Consider the following 26,496-nt stretch of genomic DNA (forward strand, 5'->3'; position numbering starts at 1 on the left):
TCAATTGCTAGTGCCTATTGTATTGAACCAGCTTCTCCCTTGCCCAGTGTTTTTAGCCACATGCCAAGACTTGAGACATTGATATGGGTACAACCACCTCTTTGAATAGAGTGTGCCTCCCAGGATCCTGGGCTTCCTATGGAGATCTGATAAACCCTCAGTTTTTTCTTTTTAAAAAAAATTCAATTTAATTTTATTTTCATTTCCAAATTATCTCCGTTTCCCCACCCCCTCTCCCACCTATTGAGAAGTCAAGAAATACAAAGCCCATTACGAATATGAAGTCATGCAAAACAAATTTCCCTGTCAGTCATGTTCCAGGAAGAAAAAAAAAGGAGAAAAAGAAAAAGAAACGCTTGCTTTTTCTTACTGGTATGCAGAAGGTCTCAGTGAAGGAAGTGGTACTCAATGAAGGAACTAAGAAAACCCTGCTACCTTTTGAAATTGTTCCTCAAAGAAGTCCTAAGACTTCTGTTCCTAGATTACATAGAGTACTAAAGGAATAATGTGTTTGTCTTTTTAAAGCAAGATACCAAGTCCATTCCCCTGCAGAGCTCCCTGAGGAAATCCGGTGTATACAGATGACAGATACTAGGCCCAGTCAGCCTGCTAAATCTCCCCTCTGGCTATAGCTTTCCCATTAAGCTCCAGAAAGGGTGTGCTAAATATAAACAAGACTTTCCCATTGTCATGTTTTGGACATATGGTGACAGTATGACAACAAGCCCCAGTTTATTGGCTCCTCAGATTAAGTACATTTCAGAAGTAGGATATCAGACCTGAGGGGGAAAAAGACAAATGAAAACCAGGATTAGCAGTTGAAGAGCCTAGATTGTTACCCAGGGCATATAAGTGGAAGTGCATTGAAGGCTTCCCACCATAAAATATATATATATATGTATGTATACATATATGTGTGTGTATGTGTGTGTGCGTGCATGTGCGCGTCTGTGTCTTCCCAGTGGCCTATCTCGCTGCTTGAAATTCCCAGAGCATTCAATGAGTTACTTTCTTTCAAGTGGATAGTAACAATTACAATTTAGGTGCAGTCATCCAACCAATTCTGAATCTACCAAACTGTACTGTCCCCCAACCCACATGCCTCCAACATGTCCACAACGATAGTGTAGTCCCACTGCTAGGTCCATCAAATTCATAGCTCTGAGCTCGCGTTTCACTGACCTTTCTTTGGCCAATGACAAAATTTCATCATATAGCATCCTAGACAAAGGACTTTTACTTAAACTTGAGCCCAAAAGTGTTCCATCAAGCAGCCAGCACTTGTATCATCTGTGTCCCCAAACTACCGCCTCCAATCGTCCAGGGACTGAAGGGTTGTCTCCTTGTATATACACTTCTTCACCTGACACTGTAATAAAGGGAATGATAAGGGAGCATTAAAGCCCTTCCCATCAAACATAGTCCCTAGAAAGCCCCAATGTTCTGAAGGCACTTCTGACAGTTACAGTGATGATGAAGCATTGCAGAGAGCCTGGTTGCTTTTTTTCTCCAGTGGCAGGTGGAGGAGAGGTGAGAAGGAACCTATAGGGAACCTACTGCTACTGATTCTAGTTCATTGTCCCTTCTTAGGAACCACACTGTGGTTCTTCCTACTCTCTCATTGCCATTTGTCTTCTTTGTCTTATTCTCATGCTTCTATAGCTTTGCAAGAGTTCACACCTGTTTCTTTTCATAACTTCCTTTCAGAATCTATCCCCAATGGCCTGTGGGCTCTGCAGAGGGGCTTTTGGGTGAGAAGCCAGAGAGAATTTGTCAAATGCTTTGCTATACTCTAAGTAAATGATATCTACAGAAATTCTCTAAATTACCAGCCTAGTAATCTTGTGAAAAAAGCAAATAAGGTTAGGCCGGATTAACTTCTGAAAATCACACAGTGCATTTAGTAAGCCCAAGCATTTTCCAGAAGCAAGGGTCCATCTTTTTCACCCTAATGTCCTACCTAGTAATGCCTTATGACCACAAGTTAAGGAATACCACAGTATCATAGGATCATAGAACTAGAACTGGTTTCCAAAGCCACCTAGTACCACTCCCTCGTTATTAATAGAAGAGGAAACTGAAGCCCAAGGCTGACATATCCAAGGTCAGACAGGCACTAAGTGTCAAAATCCAAATTTTAACTCAGTTTCCCTGATTCTGGAGCTAGTGCTCTTTCTACTATGTCATACCAGTTCTAAAGAATTGAAGTTGAGGGTTACCCAGAAGGCAATAGAAAGGTGCATGGTAGGTGTGAACATTATCAGTGAAGAATTTTGCAACCAAAGGTGCCTTAAGGATATCAGAGAGAAATGCAACTAGAAAAGGTGGGTCAGTCATGTGGTAAGGAGCACCAGCAACCACTAGCGAGTCTGCATGTCTTGGTGCATCCATGCAATCCCAAGAAATCCAGGGGGAGGCTTCTAGCTTCTAGTTAGGTAGGCCCTCTATGGAAAGGCATATAGACAAACTACACAAAATGAGAGGACGTGGATGGATTGGTAGTCAACATTGTAAAAGGGAATATCTGCCTCAATGAAATTAAAGATCTATCAAAGTGCTTTTGAGGCTCTGGAGCCATAAAAACTTGGCTTTGACTTTGAAAGACAGACTCTAGACCAGGGCTGGGGAACCTGTGGCCTCGAGGCCACATGTAGCCTTCTAGGTCCTCAGCTGCAGCCTTTTGACTGAGTCCAAGTTTTACAGAACAAATCCTTTTATTAAGGGGATTTTTTTCTGTGAAGTTTGGATTCAGTCAAAGAACTGCACCTGAGAACCTAGAGGGCCACATGTGGCCTGAAGGCCACAGGTTCCCCACCTCTGGTCTAGACTATCACTTGGTCTAAGGATTCTAACTCTTCCAGATGGCCTTTAAATATTTTTCCACATTTGGACAATATTATTCTGGCCAGCTGCAGGTATACATACCTGGCTCTGAATGGGTCTGTTTTTTCATAAGGCTACATAGCATACAATGTAGTTTAGGCCTTTTTTATTTAGTCAACTCTCAACTCTCCATGCTGATGAAAGGGGGCTTGTCGTTGTGTGGAAAATCCTCAAGAAGTGAGCATTCAGAAAACATTGGTCATAGTTATCAGGCATTTGAGGCTTCAAAAAACATCTAATTATTAATCATTTAATCAGCAAGCAATTTTGTAGATTATCTAAAGCAGGCGAACATCAAGAAATGACTACAGATTCATTTCAGTATACTGGACAAGAAATTATTCTTTGAAATATTCTTTCAAATGATTAAAACCAAAACCTTTTTATGGGCATACTTTACCACCCTATCCTAGCCCAGGGTAAATAGATCAATGGTGCTTCAATGGTGGCTAGTAACTTGTCCAAGGGTAGGTGGTACTTGGTCTAGAATCAAAGCCTCTGAGTAACCAGAAGAGTGCCCTTCCTACTACTCCTAGCCTCACCTTGTTACTACAGTGCCAAGATTTGTTTGCTCTCTACTCCCGATTTCCTCTGCTTCTTTTAATGATGTCTAGATTATCTATGATTGCTGCTTAACGTAAAAGTCCTCCACTAGAACATTATCATGCTCTTACAACTGCTTCACTAAAAGAAACACAAGGAAAAAATCTAATATTAGCTTTTCTCTTCAAAGCTGAAAGATTTCTCCATCAAAGTGTGATCTGTAAACCTATAATAAATGACGTATGGAAAAATTGGTATTATATCCATAACTAAGTTTGATTCCTTGTCAAGGATTTTCATCATAGATGTCTTTCATAGAAATTTTTAACTGCAAGGTATTGCTTCAGACCCTTTCTTCCCTAAATGCCAACATGTGCTATATGACACGTACTATTCTAACGGTGTTAGTTATAATAATACATTCGTGTTGTGTTCTGTGCTTTTAAAAGTAATTTAATATCTATTATCTCAAAGCCATGGATGCAAGGATATAAATAAAACTGAGAATCTAATGTTATCTAGTGTAAATGAACCAAAGTTTGAGTCTGTACTATGTACAATCCTAAATAAATCATTTCCCCTTACCGATCCTCATGTAGACCGCAAGGATAAATTAGGCCTTTGAGTGAAGAGTGTGGGGATTGGGACTGTTGAGCTGTTTATTATTCACACAGGTGGATCAGGGACAGAATGTAAATAACCCAAAGCAAGAGATTATCTTCAAATATTTTACATATGTCTTTTTATAGTAGATTTGCCTTGCATTTTAGGCTTTGTTTAGTCTTAAGTTAAACATTAGCTTACCATAAGATGACAAAACTATTGGAAACAGCCAGCCTTGGAGAAGTTTTGGGAAGACAGGTACAGGAACGTGCTGTTGGTGGAACGTAGCCATTTTGGATGATAATTTGGAAATACATAAGAAAAATTACTAAACTCTTCATACCCTTTGATTCTATAATCATGCTACTAGGCGCATGCCACAAGGTGGTCCAACTCGGAGAGCAAGGTCTTATGTGTAGCAGAATTTTCATAGCAGCCCATTTTTTGTTAGCAAAGACCTGAAAACCACCAAGTTTGGTCCCCAACCATTTGGGAAATGGTTGGATGTGTGTTTATGTGTGTTGGTATGCATGTGGCATATGAATGGAATGCAATAGTATCATGCATTAAGCAATGAGGGACGTGAGGAATTCTGGGAAACATGGGAAGATTTGTATGAACTCGTGCAGATGGAAATCAGCAGAACCAGAAGAACAAAAATACCCAGTGACTTCAGCAATGTAAATGGACAGTCACAAAAGAGAAGCTGAACTCTGAGTAGTGGAAACACCAATGGAGAGCCCAGAACAGAAAATGAAACATATTCCTATCTCACAGCAGAAAGGCGAGAGGCTCTGGGGACAGAATGTTGCATACTTGTTTAGATTGGTTGTTTATGCTTGGTTGTTTTTCTTTGTTGCAAGGGAGAGGGTTCGTTTCTCGGAAGAAAGGCAAGTGTGTGTTTCCCAAAATGACTGTGATGCAGAAACAAAAGACATCTATAAAAGTTTTTAAAAAGCAGTGTTATCTTGCTTCCCCAGAGTACAGAGTACCCAATGGTGAGGCAAGGCAGCCAAGAGGCCTAATGGGAAGAAATCATTCTTGAAATAAAAATGTACCTACCAATTATCCAAAGAGTAGGGAATCCCAACATATATAAAATCAAGAAGTGAATTCTTTGTATCACAAAAAATGAGAGAAGGGGACTAAAAGCATTTTTTTTCATTAATTGTGCTTGGTTGTTGTTTTGACAGTTGTTTTATATTTTCCTTTTTTAGCTTTGATCTTGTGGCCATTGGAGGGATTTCAGTCACGTTGGTCTTTGACCGATCACCATTCTTGTCTGAGAAAAGGACCCTCTGGTTGCCTTGGAACCAATTTATCGTAGTGGAGAAAGTGACCATGCAGAGAGCTACTGCCCCTTCTCCAACCTGTGACATCTCTGGCTTAATGAGCCCAAACCCAATTGTGCTCCCTTCTCCCCTCACATCATTTGGAGGGTCCTGCCCTGAGAGGGGGACTGTTGTTCCAGAGCTCCAGGTAGGCAAACTGACTTATGAGTTATGAAAACGACATCGTATTGACGTGGTGATAAGGGTGGGGAAAAGCTGCGACTTCTGCCTGTGCACCAGTCATATAGTGTGCTATCTTTCACATATGAAAATGATGTTTTAGCCAGGGCCCCAAGTAATTAATGGTGTGCATTCTGAAGACAGAGAGTAAGGGCTCAGTTTTCAAGCCTCAGTCCACGGAGTAGAGAAAAGCTAATTGACTCACATGGGAATCATTAACCTGATAAACGCCATTATCTCACTCTCTGAGCTAGCCAGATATAGATCTGTAATAATACAGTCTGGCTAGCTCAGAGAGTGAGATAAATATAAGTCTGTAATAATATAGCTAGGGCAGCTAGGTGGCACAGTGGAGAGAATGTTGGGCCTGGAGTCAGGAAGACTCATCTTTCTGAGTTCAAGCCTGACTCAGACACTTGCTAGCTGTGTGACCCAGGGCAAGACACTTAACCTTCTTCACCTCAGTTCCTCGTCTGTAAAATGAGCTGGAGAAGAAAATGGCAAACCACTCCAGTAGCTTTTCCAAGAAAAACCTTTAAATGGAGTCGTGAAGAGTCAGACATGATGGAAATAACTAAACAACTACAACGGTATAGTTTATGAGCATGGACAATTTGTGGCCCTGAAATTGAAGTCTGTCCAGAAATCCAACTCAGAGCATGGTTCTCCCCACTCTCTCTCTAGTACTGAGAAGGCATGGCACATCAGCTAACCTAGGAATCAATGACCGCTTGTTGTCAGACTCTTGTTGACCTCTGAGTCTTTGTACTTACCCGTTATTGAAACTCCTAGAGAATTTAGAAAAAGCAGTTCTCAAATTGCCAGACTAATTCCTCCTCAGAATAAGACAAAATGGACACAATTCTTGCCCTCAAGGAACTTAGATTGTGTTGAAACTTCAGTCCATCAACAAATGTTTATTAAGCACCAGTTCTAAGTGCTGGGAACACAAAAAGAAACAAAAGACTGCCTTCAAGGAGCTTACGGTCTAATGAGGGAAACAACATGCAAACACATATATTCAAAGCAACATATACACAAGACAAATAGGAAGTAATTAACAAAGGAAAGGCAAAAGAATTAAGAGGGACTGGGGCAGGCTTCCAATAATAGATGGGATTTTAGCTGGGACTTAAAGGAAGCCAGGCAGGTCGGTAGGCTGAGCAGAGGATGGAGAACATTCCAGGCATGAGAGATAGCCTGAGAAAATGCTTTACTTTGTTGGACACAGAATCCCTTCTTTTGATTGGAGAAGACTAGGTATAATAGGTTTTTCCATCCAGATTAACATCTCTCCCTACTGGTTACCAGTGTCCAGAGATCATAAACTAGACTAGAGCATTGCCCAGTGGAATCAGCCCACGTTTCTCTGTCCGTGGTTTTCTGGTTGCTTTCTCCTAGGAAATCGGGAAGGAAAGAGCAAGATAGCATTTGATACACTGACTTGGAGCTTCAGTTCCTTCACAGACGTTATCAAGAAGTTTGGATCGTATTTTAATAGAAGACTTGTTCAATTGATCCTAGGATAGCATGTTGCTATAGTTAAATGCCATGCTCTTGTTCGCCACTGTCCTACTGCTACCATCTGAGAGGGATCACATAGCTGTTTAATGAGCAGGAAGGACAGATGGGTAGTCAGCAGGCCCGAGAGGGGAATACCAGCCCTAGGGAACAGCAGAATGACCAGGAATTCCCTGGCAAGAGAAGGTGTCATATGTTGGACCTCCAAGCCCTGGCAAACATATAATGCTTCTCAAACAATGCACAGTCTCTGTGGGCTGCTTTGAAGTTGTCCAAGCAATATGTGAAAAAGGACTGAAATAAACACACTGTTCATCCTTGCCCTAAATCAGATCATTTAGCACCAGGGGCTGTTTCTCTGACCGTTTTTGGAAGATGGACATCAGAGTACCTAGGATTTGACCTTACTACCCAATTTCCATCATGTGCTTCCCTCTTTTCCTCCCCAGTTGATAAAGAAGTAAAGGCCCAGCCTCAAAGACTCAGGTGGCATTCTAACACAGCCTCCATGGGTTAAGGCCCAGTTTGCAAAGGCTTTATTTGCTTCCCACAGGTGCCATCTTATGGCAACCAGAATTTGGTACTTCCAAGTGCAGTGAGATGTGAGCGTACAATTTCATGAAAAATTTGGCCTTCAAGGCCATTCCAAAGCTCAAGGAAGACAAGCTTCCAACTGTAATCCTTGTTCAAAGATATCACTGGACAGACTTGCTTCCCTGGTCTGATCTTGGAGAGCTCAGCCTGAGTAAGGATTACAGAAAAGGATTTGCAATCTGTATCTTCGAGCCTGACAAGAAGAGTGTGTGTGCATTTAAGTGTGCGTGTGTGTGTGCATGTGTATGAATGTGTGTATGTGTCTGTGTAGGAGAGAGATTTCTTAATGTGGCCCAGAGCATAGAATCTCTGCATATGTAGCATGTGAGCTTGTCCACTTCCTACAAAGCAGTTGTGGGGAAGATGCGAGAAAAACGGGCCTTGTTCTTGCCCATAGACTTCCTGGGTTGGAGGCCAGAGAAGATGGTTCTCATCTCCGGATCTGATCCAAAGTCAGGAGGTAAACTCAAAATACCTTGTCTCACCAGGATTCTCTATCAGCGAATTAGCAAGCATGTGTTAAGCACCTATGTCCTCCAAGCACTTTGTTAGTTGCTGGGTATAAAAAATGCACAAGTCAAACAGTCTGTGCCAAGATTGCATTCTCCTGCAATGCACAGCCGTAGAACAGATGTGCAATTATTGTCCCTCTCTGTGCTGCCCACATAACAGAAACCTGCCTACTGCTTCTCTGTCAGGTTGTACAGGAGGAGATCCCCATCCCGTCCAGCTTTGTGAAGCTGAGTTACCTGAGCAGCCGAACCCCAGGCTACAAAACCCTGCTCCGAATTCTTCTGACCCACTCAGCTATCCCCATGGGGATGATCAGGGTGCACCTCACTGTGGCTGTGGAAGGTCGTCTGATGCAGAAGTGGTTTCCTGCTGCAGCCAATCTTGTCTATACATTTGCCTGGAACAAAACCGACATCTATGGGCAGAAGGTTTCAGGCCTGACAGAGGCAATAGGTATGTAACTAACAGTTTTCACTTGTCCTGATGAATTAATTTGTATTTACACTGACTGTGACTCCCAGTTACTTAAAGGGTTGGTGGCAGTTAGAGTTTGAACATTCCACAGGTTAAATTCGAGTTCCCTTTTCATTCAGTCAATCAAAAAACACTGATTAAGTGCCAACTCTGTGCCAGGCACTATGCTACAAAAGAGGCAAAAGACAGTCTCTGCCCTCAGGGAGCTCACAATCTAAAGAGAGACACAAGCTGTAAATAAATAGATACAAAGAAGCGATGTACTGGATAAATAGGAAATCATCAACACAGAAAAGGCACTAGAATTAAGATTAATTCCTATAGAAGGTGGGCTTTTTAGTTGGGACTTCAATGTAGCCAGGGAGGTCAATAGGAGGGAAAAGCATTCCAACCACAGAGGACAGCCAGAGGAAATGCCCAGAGCATTTGGAATGTCTTGTTCATGGGACAGCAAGGAGGCCAGTGTTGCCTGATTGAAGAGTATGTGTGGAGAAGTAAGGTGTAAGAAGAATGGTAAGGTTGGAGAAGGCCAGTTTATGAAGGGCTCTGAATGCCAAATAGAGCACTTTGTATTTGATCCTGGAGGCAATAGGGAACCACTGGAATTTATTGAGAGGGCAGAGGTGACATGGTCAGACCTGCGCTTTAGGGAAATGACTTTGGTGGCTGAAGAGAGGATGGCCTGGAGCATGGAGGGACCTAAGGCAGGCAGACCCCCCAACCAGCTATTGCAATAGTTCAGGTATGAGGTGATAAGTTAGGCCCTGCAGCAGAGTGGTGGCAGTGCCAGAGGAGAGAAGGGGCCATTTTCAAGAGAAGTGGCAAAGGCAAAATTGACAGGCCTTGGCCGCAGGTTTTCTTCAGGCTTTTTACTCCCAACCAATTCTTTCCCCTTGTCATGTTGGTAACAGGTCAGTGATGCTGCATGACATCCAACTTCCAGTTGTCTCTAAAGCTAAATGTCACCTTCTAACCATGACCTTTGGCTTGTCATTCCTTCGGTCAGGCTTCTGGGCCTGACATTTAGTCTGTCCTTTCTACTTAGCAACTACAACATTCTAACTGCGGAACAGCTTCACTTCACATTTTTGTTGGAAATGGTTAGCATCCTTCAACTAGTAACTTAGGAGGCTTCATGAGAAGTTATTGTTACCCTTTGGTGTTCCTTTTGCTTCTCAGTAAATTCAGTATTTTAGGTCTTAGAAATTCCAAAGTTGGAAGGAACTTTGATCGGTCAATCGGTCAATAAGCATTTATTAAGTGTGTACTGTATGCCAGGTACTAAACAACGGAGATACAGAGAAAGGCAACAACATTCCCTGCCCTCAGAGAGCTTAGGCTGTAATGGAGGAGACAGTGTGTATATAAACAGGACCACACCAGATAAATACAGAGAAGGCCACCTTAGAGGAGGCGGTGGCTCCAAGAGACTGCAGAAGCTGATGATTGGGCCAGTTCCTGAAGCAAGCCAAAGGAGGGGGTGAGACGGCAGTCCTGGCACAGGGCATAGCCAGTACAAAGACACAAAAAGGGGAGGTGCAGTGTTATGTGGGAGGAACACCAAGAAAGCCAGTGTGCCCAGCCTGTATGGTGCATGGAGGAAAGTACAGGGTAAGAACATTGGAAAAGTAGGAAGGGGCCAGGCTGTGAAGGCCTTTCAGTGCCAAACAGAAGAGTGGATATTTGGTCCTAGAGGTACAAGCAGTTAAAATTCCTACAGGAGTTTTTTGAAGGAAGTGGGGGATGGAATGGTCAGATCTATACTTTAGGAAAATTGCTTTGGCAACTGGGTGGAGGTTGGATTGGAGAGGGGAGGGACTGGAGGCAGACAGACCTGGGATAATAGGCCAGGTGAGAAATAGCATTTTAAGATAGATGGGCAGGGTTTTTCTTCCTCATAACAAGCCTGGGAGGCAGATAGTGAGTGTTTAGTTTTCTCCATTTCACAAATGAGGAAACTTGAATCCAGGCCGAATCCAATGCTCCTAACTATACAACCTGCTTCTCAGAGTGACTGAGCAATCATTTAATCAATAAGCATGTATTAAGTGCTTACTATGTATGTGTCAGGCACTATGCTAAGCACTTGGGATACAAAAAGAGGCAGAAAAACCCAGTTCCTGCCCTCAAAGAGCTTACAGTCTAGTGGAGGAGACAGCAAGCAAATATATACAAAGCAAGCTATATACAGGATAAATAGGAAATGATTGAGAGAGGGAAGGCACTGGAATTAAGAGGGGTTGGAGAAGGCTTCTTGTTGAAGGTGGGATTCAGTTGGGACTTCAAGGAAGCCAGAGAGGTCAGTAAGTGGAGCTGAGGAAGAAGAGCCTTCCAAGCAGAGAGGATCATCAGAGAAAATGCCCAGAGCCAAGAGATGAAGTGTCTTGCTTGTGGGACAACCAGAAGGTCAGTGTCACTGGATCAAAGAGTGTATGCATGTCAAGAAGTAAGATATAAGAAGATTGGAAAAGTAGGATGGGACAGGTTATGAAGGACTTTGAATGTCAAGTCGAGCATTTTGTATTTGTTCTTCGAGGCAATGGGTGGCCCATGGAGTTCATTGAGTAAGGGGTGACATGATTGAACTTACACTTTAGGAAAATCACTTTAGTGGCTAAATGGAGGATGGATTGCAGTGAGGAGAGACTTGAGGTGAGGAAGGTCATGAAAGACTGGAGATGGTTGTGGAGTGGAATCAGGAAGAGGTGTGACTTTGGAAGGAGTCACTTAATCCAACTCTAAATTTGGGCCTTGGTTTCCTCATGTATGAAATGAGAGGAGTTGAACAAAATGACGTCCAAAGTCCCTTCCAGCTCCAGAGCCAAGATCCTATGATTCCCTGGAGATTCTGTGATTCCCTGAAGATCCTCTGAGAGATCCCCCTGAGATCCTGTGATTCCCCAGAGATCCCTTAGAGATCCTGTGATTTCCTGTTGATTCCCTGGAGATCCTATAATTCCCTGACAATCCTCTGAGAGATCCCCTTGAGATCCTATGATTCCCTGGAGATCCCTTGGAGAGCGTATGATTCCATGAAGATTCTCAGAAAAGCCTATGATTCTCTGGAGGTTCCCAGTCTGGAGCCAAGAGATGGAGTGTCTTGTTCATAAACTGCAGAAAGGCTGGTGCTTGTCACTGGATTGAAGAGTTCATGGTGAGACTGAGGTATGTCATTGTCAGCTCTTATTATGACAGACATTCTATGAGGTAATCTCTAAGGTCCCTTCCAACAATAGGAAAGTCATGGGCTCTGGAGTAAGAGTACATGGGTTCAAACCCACTTCAGTGGTGTCACCATTTCCCCTCTGTGCACCTTGGTTTCTGCCTCTGTAAAATGAGGGGTTGGCCTAAAAAGCCTTTGAGAACCCTTCCATCTCTGGGTCTAGGATCCTAGTCGTAACCCCGGACAAGTCCCTTCCCCTCTCTGGGCCTCAATTGCCTGCCTTGTAAAATGAGAGGTTAGATTAGCTAGCTCTGGCAATATGTACACCAATTCATCAACTATGTGTACATCCCTGGAAAATACACTGCCAAAGTAAGTGAACTTAGCATTCAAAATCTCTCCATTTGCTGTAACCAATGGTTCCACAAATGGATGGTGTGTTGCTGGCTGGTAGAGAACCTCTGTTTTCTTGGTGTCAATTGTAAGGGCAAAATAAGCTTAGGAGATAGAGAATCAATCTATACTGTTTCCTCTCAGCTTCAGAGGTTGCAGTGAGTGCACAGTCATCTGCTAACAAAAAGTCATGCAGAGACTCTCCTTCCACTTTAGTCTTGGCTTGTAGCTTTCTCAAGTTAAATAGTTCACTATCAATGCAAAACATCATGCTAAAAAGTGTGGGAGCAAGCACACAGTCTTGCTTCATCCCATTGGTGACTGGGAAAGCACAAGAGCATCATCTGTGATCCAGAGCCCATGTAAGCATGCCATTGTGGAACTGGCATATGATACTGATGAACTTCTCCAGGCAACAAAATTTTGCCACACTCTTCCACAAGCCCCCATGACTGACAGTATCAGTTCAATGAAAGTTGTGTACACGATTCTGTTCTGCTTCTTACATTTCTCCTGGAGTTGTCAGGCAGCAAGCACCATATCAACTGATCCCCGGCCCTTTCTGAAGCCACACTGGCTCTCAGGCAGATGACCATCTTCCAGCTGAAGGATCAGCCTATTAAAGAGGACTCTGGCAAGAATCTCACCAACAAGATTATCACAAGACAACCTATTTCCTTTTCCATTATAGAGACAAACAATAGAGGCATCCTTAAACTCCTGGGGGATAACCTCTTCTTGCCATACAAGCTGAAAGACTTCAGTCAGCTTTTGAATGAGCAGTGGACCCCTGCCCCTATCTAGAAGAGATTTCTGTTGGAATGGAGTCAGCACCAGGTGCTTTGCCACATGAGAGGAGCCTAATGGCATTCCAAACCTCTTCTTCAGTTCTAAGTTCAGCTACAGAGAGACTGACTGCAATCTGATGTATGAGGTCCCTTCCAGCTCTTGACCTAGGATCCTATGATCATAGGAACTGGAACTAGAAGCACTGTACAGGCTATTGGAATGCAAACTACAAGTAGTAGTAGTAAATTATGCTCTTAAAATGGAGATATTTGGAATCAATTATTCTAATGGCTTATTGGTCAGTAATAAGATCAGTATGAGAAAGACCTCCATCAACCAAGAAGAGAAATAAAATCCTCCCAAAGGTCACAAGACAAAGCCCAAGGTCATTGCTTTGGGTCTTAAATGCTATAGAATTTTGGAACAGGAAAGGCCTGACACTCTCATTTTTCAGGTAATAAACCTGAGGCTTAGGTGTTAATCCCCCAAAGTCATCTAGCTAGTTAGAGTCAAAGCTCTTCTGACTCCACTACCTTGAACTGATCTAGCTGGAAGCCTGCGTGATGCTCAGATATGGCTCCCTACCTCAGAACTGCATGTAGGTAAGCACTTTGAGAGCAGAATTTGCCCAGTCTTACCTTCCCTGCCTTTAATTAAGGCATGATATTGGGAAATAATTTGATTTCATTTGGTTTCTCTCTTTGCTGCTTGCAAAACAATGTAAAGAAGGTTTAATTGTGCAGTTAGGCCTGCTGTTGGAATTCTCAGGCAGCCTTACTGAGTTTGACAAACTGGCTTGCTCAGGGGCTCTGATCTGCATCCATTATGTGAATTTTGTCAAAATAATTCCCTGTGTCCGGGTGCATTATCAATATGTAATAATACATTCTGCGCAGACTTCATTTTAATTAAATTAAATTGCGGCTGTTCGGAGTCTTGGAAGTTCATGAAATCAGCCATCCACTTTTAGTGCTGCTGCTCTAAACAATTCTATTATTCTTCAAGGTTATTGGCAACAACAATTGCCGAATTCTTTAGTACAGTTCTTTGGCACGAAGGAGCACTGGCTGTTTCAGTGACAACCCCCTTCCTAAGGGTTCGCTGCATATTTCTGCAACTGCCAGAGAACAGGGCTAGCCTTCATAGGAAAAAGCAGCAAAGCTCCAGTTACTTTATGCACACAAAATATTCCTGAGGAAGATGCTTTACTGGTGATAAATTTCCCTTCAGTCAAATGTACATCTTACCACAAAAATAGCATCTGCTTATGTTTTCTTTTGGCCTACTTAAAACCATCCCCATCTAAGAGCCCCAATATTTTGCTTTCAAAGGGTGAATTCACCCCAAGGTGAATCTACCAACCCTCTCCATCATTTAAGACCCACCAACCAATCTCTTCAGTAGTCAAATCCAATGCACCAGTGATGCACATGATAGATAATCAGTGATTGATCCAGCACTCAAAATGTGAAGTAAGTAGCCCTGCCAGTCCTAGGCCATTCCTACCCTTCCAACATGAGTCCCACGGTCATCTAAGCCCACCTTCAGGTAGATCTTGTTTGATGTCAGGTATTGCCTATCTTTGGGTATGTGCCTATCACAGCAGCCCCTCCACCCTTTCTCTTCCCTTTAAATTCCATGTTGAAATGGGCTGTTACTTCCATAGCATCTCTGAGCTGTGGCTGCTAGCCTTACTTAATCCCCTTTTGCTCAGTTAAATTCATCTACTGTTTCTTGATCCACAGTGAGCCTCTAAAATGGCTTCCCCACTCTCCTGACTACTCACGAGCCTATCCCTGCTTGCCTTGCAGTAGGACCCCCTTATCATTGTACTTCTGAAATCCTTTCAATATGTTCCCTTGTTTTCTAGGGGAATTCAGTCTGCCTCCTGCCCACCCCCCGCCCCCACCACCAACCCCGTCCTCCAGGTTAGAAGTATGTCTTGAAATGCAGAGGAAAATATTCCCTTATCCCCCACATTAGGGAAGTCATTGGGTCACAAAGACAGTGAAATCGATGCAGACCAAGTCATGGAGCAGGATCTCAGAATGGAAATAGAACCCTTCCGTTCTCCTACCAAAAGAAGAGGCAAAAACGCCCAGGTAAAGAAAGAAACTGAGCAACATAAATGCTGGGTGATAAGCACATAATAGACATTCTGGGGATTGTAGAGAGTCTGTCAGATCTGTAGAAGACAGGAAGGAGGTCGATGTTGTGTCCAGCTGCATCATTGTCCTCCCTAGCCCCTACAAACCACATAAACTGCAAGGGAAGCATTCCTTAAATACTCTGAAAGAAGGGAGGCAGATGGAAACCCTGACCACTGTCATGATGTTGGAAGATGGAAAAGTGTCTACAGAAGAGAAAGAAAAGAAAAAGGACCAGTTAACACTTGGAGCTAGGAGACAAATTTGAGGCTCTTCCAAAAGCCAAGGGAGCTGCGTGCTTTGAAGAGGAAGCAGCTACTATTCTTCCATGCCAGGGAAGCTCTCAAAAATAAATTCTGAAAGTTATGGAGAGAAGTAGTTCCACTGAGGGAGGGGAAAGAGTGTTGTAGAAAGAGACAAAAGACAGTGATCCAGCTTGACAAGTCTTAGGGATGTCCATTGTCTCATTCTGGATGCGTGCCCCAAAAATACAACAGGCAGACCTCTTTGTTGTTTCAAGTTGACCAATGGCTGCCTTCATGGCCCTAAACCCACAGTCCCCAACCACCTGAATTTGTCACTTCTTCCTTTGATCTTTCCTGGATGACCCAGCAGCACCTGGGGATTCATATCTTTCATTGGAAGGCAAGCAGCCACGTCTTCCTCATTAGGGAAAGCCTCAGAATCTATTTCTTGATTTTTGCTTTCAGTGGCCATATTTCTTTTCTTTCTCCTCTGGAACTCATTTTTCCATCCTCTAGTCTCCTATTGAAGCCTTTCTTTTCATCATTGTTGTTATTTTAGGGAATGCTTTTTTCTCCTTGATAACCTGGAGAGTGAAGAAAAGTTGCTTGAGCCCCTTTACTTCCTCTTCTAGGAGAAAGAACAGCCTGAACTTTGAGCCTTCATCATAGCTCTTCGGTTATAGCAAAAAACCAAACATCCCACACCCCCATAGCTGGTCACTACAAAATTCCTCCTAGTCTCTTTGCTTGTTGAAACTGAGTGCTTCCTCAGTTCCCTACTAGCTCCACTGGAGAACTGATCTGAGAAACCTGAAGTGCTATGTGGAGGCTCAACAGGAAAGGTCATCACCAACTACGGCAGTCTGGGAACTGGTTTGCAGAAGGGGGCTTTAAAGGATGAGTAAGTATTTCACAGACAGAGGGGATGGAAGTGATGATTCCATTTACAGGCAACACTGTGAGCAAAATAGGGGCCATAGAAGATCATAGGGTATGTACTGGGGATCTCGAGTAGTCCAGCTTGGCCACAGCAGGAAGTACTGTGAGCCCCCATTCCCATTCTTGTCCCCTACAGCCAGGTCCTTGGTATGCTGGGGTTCAAAAAATATGCAAAATCAGTCTGCCATAAAATGCTAATGGCCACTCAGCCCATTTCCATTCTGCCTTTGTTTTAAGCCCCAGGCTGAGCTGTGCCATAGTAGTCAGAGAGCCATTGGGGGCACACTCAGCAAAATAACCATGATTTTCTTTTCATCAAATACTTCAAAGCAAGGATGTTTAGTTTACTATAGACCCTAAGCTTGCTACTCATCGGCTTTGCTCTGGAAGAGCTACTCACCTCCCTGAGTGAGCCCTGCCTCCTCAGAAGCTGGCTTTGAGCTCTAGCATGATGTCAGCATCAGCTGCTGTCCATGGTCCATCAGGAAAAAAAACTGCCTTGTTCCTCTGAGCCGCATCCCAAAACATCCCTTCAAGTTGACTGGAATTTTGGACAACTTTCAGTATAAATTATAATGTTATTAGCTCACAGGGCTTCCTCGGGAGAAAATAAATCTAATAAAAATTAGAGGGCCTTTATTAAGTGGCTGCCTCGATGCTATTTGCTGTGGCTAGGGGAAAAAGTAATCGAATTGTGAGCTTTGCAGTTAATGCACTTTTTCGTTTGGGACTAGAGAGCAATTCTGAGAGAGGAGATGAGGAACGGAGAAGCCTCTATCTCCTCACTAGTGACCCTCAGATGGCTTTACTCCATATACCTCATATGAGTTGATTCCCTTTGCCATGGAATTGAGAGGCCTTTTAGCTGTTACTGAGCAAAAAAGAAGGCTCAGTCACAGCACCCAAGGTCACCGAGTCATACCATTTATTTGCAAAATGAAACATCCCCTTTTCAGAAGACTCACTGACCTTTTAGGCAATCCACCAATCAGCAAGTACTTATTAAACAACTGTTGTGTGCAAAGCCCTGTGGATACAGAGACAGAATGAAGCAGCATCTTCCTTCAGGGAGTTTATGGGTTCAGGGTAAGAGGCAGCAATCATCAGGAATGCTGGGGGAAAAGAGCTGATGAGTTGCAGGAAAGCTATCATTATTCTGAAGATTCTTTATTAGCCAAGACTTTTAGATGTTGCCAAAAATGAATTAATGAAAAAGAGTATATTAAGGGCTTATTATATGCCAGGAATTCTGCTCAGCACTGGAAACACATGTATAAGCAAGCAAGTCCCTGCCCTCACAGAGATCATATCCTCTTGGAGGAAGAGACCAGTCCAGACTCCCAAGGGCAAAGTCCAGGTTCTATTGGGAAATGGATAAGGTGAATGGCCAAAGTGTGGTTTAGAAATTGTGGTTTAGAAATGACTGGGAAGTTAGAAACACCAAGATGGCCTGAAGCATCCTCATAACCTAACCAACCTATTCCAGCACAAGAAATTGTGTCTAGTGTTTGTCTTTCTAGCATGACCCCGATGTGAATATATTACATGCAGTTCAAAAAGAAAAATGTTAAGGATCTCAGAAAAGAGAGAGCCTTCTGTGCAGGGGCCCTTTCCTAGCAACCTAGCTCTACAGCCCTTCATTTATCTGCATGTGCTACCACTTATGTATGTTGAAGCCTTTTTGTTACCTTAGCTTGAAGAAGAAAAGACTGAAGTCAGTCTAAGACATGAGATTGTTGTCCTCTAATATGTGAGTGTCACGTGGAAGAGGGATTACTCTCCTTTTGTGTAACTCCCAAAGAACAAATTAACACCACTGAAAGTTATAGGGAGGCATATTTCCAGTCTGCTCTAACTAAAACTATCTGACAGTGGAACAAATCACCTTAGGAGGTAGTGAACTCCCCCATCACTGAAAGTGTTACAGGATCAAATGAGATAATATTTGTAAGGTACTTAGCACAGTGCCTGGCACACAGTAGGTGCTATGTTTATTCCTCCTCCCCTTCTCTCTAGAGGTAGGATTCCCATGTTTGGTGGAAAATTGGACTAGGTCACCTCTAAGGGTCCCTCCCTGCCCGAAAGTTCAGTAATTCTCATCTTCTTTCTATATTACAACGGGGTGAACGATGTCAAAGTCATCTACTCAAGATCATCAGTGGAAGGTGCTCATTCCACTGAAATAGTTCTTAGCCCCTCAAGGCCTCATTAGATGGACCAAAAACAGCCTGTACCAAGTGACAGGCCTTTTAGGGTTGAGCTTGTCCACACATAGCTAGGCCAGTCTTTAGACAATATAGTCCCAACCCAGCCTTTCCAGCCGGGTTAGAGCTTGGCACTCTACTGGCCTAGCCATTGAATTTCCAGGGTCACCTCCATGCCACAAGGAGACATTAAAAGAGAATATTATTGACGTGGAATACATTATGTAGATTATTTCCAGCTGTTTTCTCTTCTTAATTATGTTTGGCTGGGACTAATATAAAAACAAGTTCCTGTTTCCTAAGCACATAACAACTGATTTGGGGACTTTTGGAGGGATGGAGGAAACCAGTGTCCTTATTGCATGCTGGGTAACAGAGGGAAGCCAACTGGAGCTTAAAAAATGGACCCCTGATAATGCAATATGTGAATAAACCCCATGTTGATGATAGAGAGCTTTGTATTTGTAATTCTAGACATCCTCTGGCTTATCTGCAGTCCAGCTCCCCCTAAATTCACAACCCACTTTTAGTCAATCAACCATCTTCTTTTCTGCTGCCCGAAGCCAAAAAACACAAAGCAGTTTGATTGAATTTTTCACTTCTCAACCACGTTGTACCGGCCCTTGTTAGAGTGGGCCTTTCTGCTCAGTTTGCATAACAGAGTGGTAAATTGAAGGGATTGGGTTCTCTAGGGACAGCTGCCAGTTGGGAAGAAGCAGCACCACAAAGAACAATAGCAAAGCACTAGTGGGGGCTGTTTGAGACTGCAAGGGGCATTGAAGATGGCTTCTGGGTACCTAGTGTGAAGAGCCAATACTCTGAGGCTTTGTCACACTAAGTGGACATGAGCAGCTCTAAATTTGGGAGCCTGGAATTCGAGGCTTTGGCAGGTAGGTTCAGAAAACAGGTTTCCCAAAGGGGACTGTGATAAAAAGAAGTTTGTCTGAACTCTATGAATTCCACTACCTGCTCTCCTAGACACTCAAGGCACCATATTCTACACTTCCCATTTTGGTGGCATACCAGGGCTTCAAGTTGAATGCACGACATCTGTGCTTCATTGGAGTGGTCGCCAAATGGACATTGGATGAGAGCCCTTTGGTTAGCGCCACGCAGGAAACTGAAGTTACCCATTAAATGAGGAAATTTCATTTGGGCAAGTGCATGTTTTATTACTGCTATATGTAAGCAAGTGTCATAGAGTCGGCCTTCTTCTCTGTGAGGTCACTAAGTGCCAAATCCCCCTCTAGCACACCCCCAAACGAGTTTGCTTTTCCCTGAATTCTTCCCTTCCAGGAGTAGGAGAGCCAGGCTGAACCCTGTAAGTGTATAATAGGCAGAGACTTTTAAATGGCCCTTATTTGCCAGTTTGTTCATTGAACACTGATCATGTGAGCACTAGCCTGGCACTGTTTGCTGTGGAGCAGTGGGAGTGGGCATATCTGCATCTTACTGTATTGTAGTCATTGCCCCAGTCCAAGTGCAATGTTAACTATGGAATCTTAGTGTCCACAGGATTCTTGCTTGCTTGAAAATGAAACAATGGAAGCAAATTACAAAGATTTGTTAATGTTCCATTAACCATCTTTTTGCAGTATCTGTGGGATATGAGTATGAAATGTGTCCCGACTTTATTCTCTGGGAGAAAAGGACCGTCGTTTTACAAGGGTTTGAGATGGATGCTTCAAATCTCGGAGGCTGGTCCTTGAATAAGCATCATGTTTTGAACCCCCAAAGTGGTGAGTACAGTGACCCCAATTGGCTTGTTTTGTGTTGAGGGCTTTGGCAGCATGATGTACAAGCAATCAGTGCATGGGTGCACAATGCAAGGAACAGGAAGTGACTATATGAAAGCATCATGGAGTAAATAAAGTAAGGTATGTTGCAGGAGCAAATATCAACCAACAGCCCCGTTGTTCATGAGTGCAGTTCAGTATGGGCCCCAAACCAGCCGCCCAAATAACTTTGCACTACCCCAGCCTTCTCTTGATTGCTGGGGTTATGGCAGGCCATGATAAGACTTGGGAATGCACGGCAAAAAGCCATGATAAATAACTGGCAATTGAGAACAATATCCTAAATGCTGAGTAACTCAAAGATCACTGTGTACCCCACTGCAGAAGCAGTTTTTATACTACCCAGGAACTGTGTAGAAGAGTACTGGCACATTTGAGGTTTTTTTCACTGAGGTTAGTTCCCTAAAGTTGGGGTAACATAACCTGGCCAGTGATCCTAGGCCTCCTCAAGGATGAACTCCTCCTCCCTAGGAAGGGATGAAAGTCTTCCACAGGATATCTGAAAAGAGGGGAAGCACTTGGTGAGAAGGTACTATACATGCCTTCTCTGGTCTGTGGCTGAGAGAAGCTAATTTATGAGAAATAGAAACTCAAGCAGAATAGCGAAGCATAAGGAATGAACATGGCTAAAATGTGGAGCATAAATAGGACCCATATAGAATGTGTCCCTCTGAGGGGTAGTCATGCGCCAGTGATCTAAATTCTCAGTCTGCCCCTTTGGTGCCCCAGATTCACATCTCAGGACTATACTGGCCTGGGAGGGGGGGAGGTAGAGGAGATGAGCTTTGGCTTTTCATTGGCATTACAGCAGCTGCCAGTGCCATTAACTGTCTCAGTCATGACAAACCCATTTATTTGGGGCAAAGCAACTTGTCACCATAGTTATGCTGGGCACTGTCAAAAACTGAACTCTTCAAGCAGAGACAAGAATCATCTTCAGGTTCAAGGAAATTAGAATAGTGTCATCCAGAAAACCACCCAGAGGAGACACAGAAGTGGAGAAGAAAGAAAATTCTGGAAATTTGAAAATGTTGGAGTTCTTGTTAGGGGCTAACAGTCTTCTACCCCATTATTCCTACCCCTCTGGGTTACCCTAGTAGGTATATATTAGAAATATTCTTTTGTCATAGCATATTGCTTCCACTTTCAGTCTGGCCTAGCAAACATTTGCTTCTTCTCTATGTATATAAGTTATCTAACTGTACAAAAGAGCATTATTGAGTAGTTAAGAACCCTTGTCATGGACCAAAGGAACTTTCTGTGAAAGGAGGAAAGAGATCTGGAATACTCTCGTGGTGACATAAATTACACAAGTATTGATCAAAAAATTCGAGACTGACCTTCCATTCTCTTGCTGAGTCAGATTTGTTTTAGCCCTCTTTTGATCCTAGGTGAAGCTTGGCTTTTGAGTTGATGTTCATATACTGTGTCTTCATACTATACAAGGGATTTAATGGTTAGGCCTGTGGTTTAACCAGGTGGGAGTTGGCCCTTTGATACAAAGCAAGCTTTGGAATTGTTAGAAAACTTTCTCGGGCCTGCTTCTCCAATCCTTGCCACTGCTCCTAGGCTGGGGCAGAGCCAGTGGTTAGATGTCCTGCTCAGAACCACAATGAAGATTTCAGTATGTCTTACAGGGGTCCTTCTATGGGCAGCATGCCCAGCACATCAGTAATCATTTCCAGCAGCAATTTAATGAATCTCCTCATCAGGTTTCTGATCTAATGTAATTGCAAGATCAAAATAGGATGGCAGTCCGATAGTAATGTGTGTCTCCAGCCTCAATGGAGTCCACCCCAAAAAGGAAGTTCAACTCTTAACAGTATCGCAGGGCTTATCAAACTATATTGAGTAACATTATCCAATTGGTAAACTATTATGTCTCTACATCAGTATTAGTCAAGTGTCTTGGTTTTCAGCTGTAGTAGAGCATTTAGCAATCGGTAGGCTTTATACCTATTAAACTTTGAAGTCACACATAGGAACAGAGCTATTGAGAGCTGGATGGTTCCCTCAGAAGGCATCTCAACTCCCTCATTTCGTAGATGAGGAATTAGAAGCCCAGGAGGGGGTGTAGTCAGCCCGGTAGTACACAGCAGAGCTAGGACTGTGATCTGGTCCCCTGACCTCAAAGCCAGCATGTTTTACCCTGGACCAGGCAATTTCTCTAGTTTTGGGCTCCTCAGTTCTCTTCCTAAGCTTCTATCTAGACCTACATGTCATTCATATACAACGTACCACATTATGATAACCAAATCACATATTAAAGGGACAGATTGTTGGGAATAAAGTAATAACATAGGATACAACCTTGATAAAGCTTAAAACAAATAGAAACTGTTCAATCAATAAATGAAATCCTTCAACCATTTACTCCCATGAAGCCATGCAAGATACCAAAAGGTTCATAGATCCTCTCATTTGCATTCAGGCTCCTGGAAGACACACCATCAAGTTCATCTTGGCACGAGTAGGTTCTTTGAGAGTAAAATCACTACTCCAAGTTGACATTTTCATTATAATCTAGATACAATATCTAGGATTTATGTAGCACCTTCAGGTTTCCAAAGCATTTTCCGTGGGGTATCTCATGGGGTCTTCAAAATAGTCCTCTTAGGTTTTTATTAGGCCAATTTTACAGATAAAAGAAACTGAGGCTGCTAGAGATTATTTGTCCAAGGTTACACAGCTAGAAGTGCCTGAATCGGGATTCAAACTCAAGACTTTGTGACTCCAAGACCCACACTCTATCAACTGTGATGCCCCACTGTCTGCTGGCCAGATCCATGCACCCACCTCCCACCCAGCCACTCCCATTCTTGTGATCCACATTGTTTTCAAGAGATGCATACTGTGTTCTATTTTCTTACCTCAGCATCTTCAAAGGCTACTAGATAATCATTCTTCCTTTACCTTGGATTCTGTACCCTTGAGTGGGACACAGCCACCTCCTAGCTTAAGTCTGCTTATTACAGACACTCATTCATTTGGAGGGTCCCCTAGGCTTATAACCCTATAATAATAAAATAATTTTTCAATCACGGGAAGAAAAATGGATATAAAGGAGCTATAATAATTTCTGACATTAATGCTGTGCTTCCAGGTTTGCAAAGTGTTTTAGAGGCATACATGCTTCACACTCAGCCCTTGAAAAGGGATTTTTTGCTTACTGCATCATCAGGTATGAAAAACAGTCAGACTTCCAAGGGCATTGACTTTTTTTAAATCTCTTTTTTACAAGGAAAAATCGACTCCTCTAATATGGATGAAGTACCTCGCTTCACTGTGGTCCAAACCTTTTCTGATCTGCGTGCTATTATAATTATTTAGTTTTTCTATCCTTTGCTAATTTTGTTCTGTCGTTGAGGTATCTTTTAGAAGTCAACTCTGTATTGCAAAGCAGGCCTGCATATATGTATGCTATTCATCAAAACTAATGCAGCAAGACTAAGGCTTTTTCTTCTACACGCTCATTGCTCAATTCTCAAGATAAAAACTGTAGTCTTACACAATGGAATTGTTACAGTTTATTTTTCCAGGGTTTGCTGTTGTTATTTGAATCTTCTTTTTCTATTTCCAAAAGAATATCTGTTCAAATCAAAAGAGGCCATTGAAACTGATCAGCAAATGAGGAAAGGGGGTACTATGTGTCCAAGGCATGAATGATCACCAAAATGGGGGATCAAACTGGAAAACCAGTCAGAGATGAGAAGTCAGGGAACCTACACACTACACTGGGTCAAGGCCAATGACTCTTGGCCCAGGGATTCTTGCCTTACAGTAGTGTCCTTGAGCTACATGGTGCAGTTTAAAATGAACCTTAAGATAGCCAGAGGTGAAGGACTGACTGAACACTATGGTTTGTTCAAAGAGAAAAAAACAAGAGTGACTTATACATCCAGAGCTAGAGAAAGCCAAAAGTCTAAATCCTCTTTGTCCACTAGTCACTCGGACTAACAGCAATGTTTTCAAATCTCAGGAGTGTCTGTTGAATTTGCACTTATGTGGGCGTCTGGAGGCCAAAGCTGCAAATCTCAGGACAGCTCACTTTCCACTTTGGAGATGGTAATTTAAGGATTCCCCCTGAGCCGTTCTGAGTTCTTTCCCAGTTTGTACAAACAAATACAGCCTTAGGGCTTGGACAGAAACAGAAGGATGGCTCACACTGAGACAGAACTCCAATTCTGCTGCCATAACTAGGGGAACTCAGAAAGATGTGCCTGGCCACATTCGTTTTCTCTGTATTTTACCTGCACTGTTCCTGGAAACAGATGGAAGCAGATTTCAAGAGTCTTCTGAACTTGGAAGTTTTTCACATTGGCAATGGTGTCTTAGCAGATTCTTCCCAACACCTTACATTTTCACAAGTCTTAGAAAACAAGTTTAAATTTACTAAGCATATATAATTGAAATTATACCTTGATCATAATGGAGAAATTTTAGCTCAAAGAAAACTATGCAAATCATTGTTGATCAAGAAGAGGATTAGCCCAATCACCTGTGCATGAGAAATTTACCATAAATCAATCTCTCTCTCTCTCACACACACACACACATACATACACACACACACTCATGCCTCACAAAAATAGGCACAGAAGGGAGATATACAAAGCTAGAGATCTTGGGGGGGATATATATATATATATACACATATGCATATATATATATGTACGTATGCATATATATATATATATATATATATATATATATATATATTACCCAGAGATGAAATATTGAAGGCATTTGGTGGAACTTATGGCAAAACCATGCAGATGGGCCAGAGTCAGAAAGATATCTTCCCCAGAGCCTGGTTGAGCTGTTCTTGCCATGGGGTGTTTTGGAGGGCCTTGTTAGCTAAAATAAGCCAAAATGTTTCTTAGCTGTACAGTCCTCAAAAAGGGGAAAAGAGCTCCAAGAAAGGCAGGTGCTCTTGTCCTCTTGACACCATCTCTAAGCCAAAGGAAACAAGACAACATGAAATCCCCCATTTCCAAGACAAGAGGCAACTACAGAAGGGAAGATCCTCGCTCCCCACCCCACCCCCAATTTACCACACCCTGATCTGGGTCGGGAGAAAGAATTAGCTTAGGACTGCTGTCTGGATGCAGGGATCTAAATTTTTTTAACATCTGTACCCCAAAGTAAACAGCCTACATGGATTCATTCAGAAACCCACCACAGAGAAAAACAAGGAAACTGGGTATGCATGCACTAAGCCATTGATATAAATTTAAATTCAAACACTGGTGACTATGCTCCTTTTGGAATCATTTCAAAGCCAAATTTCCCTCCTTTTAAAATCTATGCCTTATCAGTAAGTAACCAAATTGTGACGATAATGATTTTCACCAACTCCTTTTACCTGAAGATATTAGTCTGACTCCTTCCCACAGGCAAGCTCATTTACATCATAAAATTCTCTTGAATTTTAAAATCCTTGACATGTAGAATCTTATGCTGAAATTGACCCTCCCATATTCACCAGATACCAGGAGCAAAATTTCTACAGCTGAAAGTTTTATGAACCTTTTTATTTCTGCCAAATTTCTCAAAACTTCTAAGTTCACACTTACAGCTCTCTGAAATCTCTGAAACTTTCCTTTCGCACACTCCACTCTCCCACTCCCCACTGCCTTCTCACACAGAAACCTGATCATTTTTGTTCAAGATTTTTTGTACTTGGCAGTTTGCTAAAGAAAGAAACAGTGAAATTTTAATCCAAATTAACTCACAAAATACTAGGGGACACACATTTAAACAGCAAATGTATGCATTTATCATGACATGATGCCATCAATAAACATTTATTAAGCACTTAATATGTGTCAGGCACTATGCTAAGAGCTAAGCGCTGGGAATACAAAGAAAAGTACAAATACAGTCCCTGCCCTCAAGGAGTTCATAGTCTCATGGGGGAGACTGTGATGGAAGGTAACCTGGGAAGGGAAGGTCTTCAGCCTTCTGACTGAGTCCAATTTTGACAGAACAAATCCTCCTTAATTGGTCTTATACAAGACATCTGAAAAAAAAAAGCAGAGTGGAAATAAACTAAGGTAACAATATACTAGCCTTCTGTCACTGCAGTGAGGATAGAGGCTGAAAGAATCTGAACTTGGGGAAATAGCAACTTAAATAGAAAAGCACAATTTGAGACATGAACACGTCTCTCACATGG

General features: G+C 42.6%; 1 protein-coding gene across 5 annotated transcripts in view; it reads left to right on the forward strand.

Moving 5' to 3' along the window:
- The window catches only part of TENM1 (teneurin transmembrane protein 1), a 448,583-nt gene that overhangs the window by 331,842 nt on the left and 90,245 nt on the right, over window positions 1–26,496 (forward strand). For all 5 annotated transcript variants that reach the window (XM_036739968.1, XM_036739972.1, XM_036739969.1 and 2 more), the window contains 3 exons: window positions 5,247–5,508; window positions 8,354–8,621; window positions 20,118–20,261. In XM_036739968.1, coding sequence (XP_036595863.1) covers window positions 5,247–5,508; window positions 8,354–8,621; window positions 20,118–20,261 — 674 coding nt within the window. The remainder of the gene's footprint in view (window positions 1–5,246; window positions 5,509–8,353; window positions 8,622–20,117; window positions 20,262–26,496) is intronic.

The sequence above is a fragment of the Trichosurus vulpecula genome, chromosome X, assembly GCF_011100635.1.
Source record: "Trichosurus vulpecula isolate mTriVul1 chromosome X, mTriVul1.pri, whole genome shotgun sequence".
NCBI lineage: Eukaryota > Metazoa > Chordata > Mammalia > Diprotodontia > Phalangeridae > Trichosurus > Trichosurus vulpecula.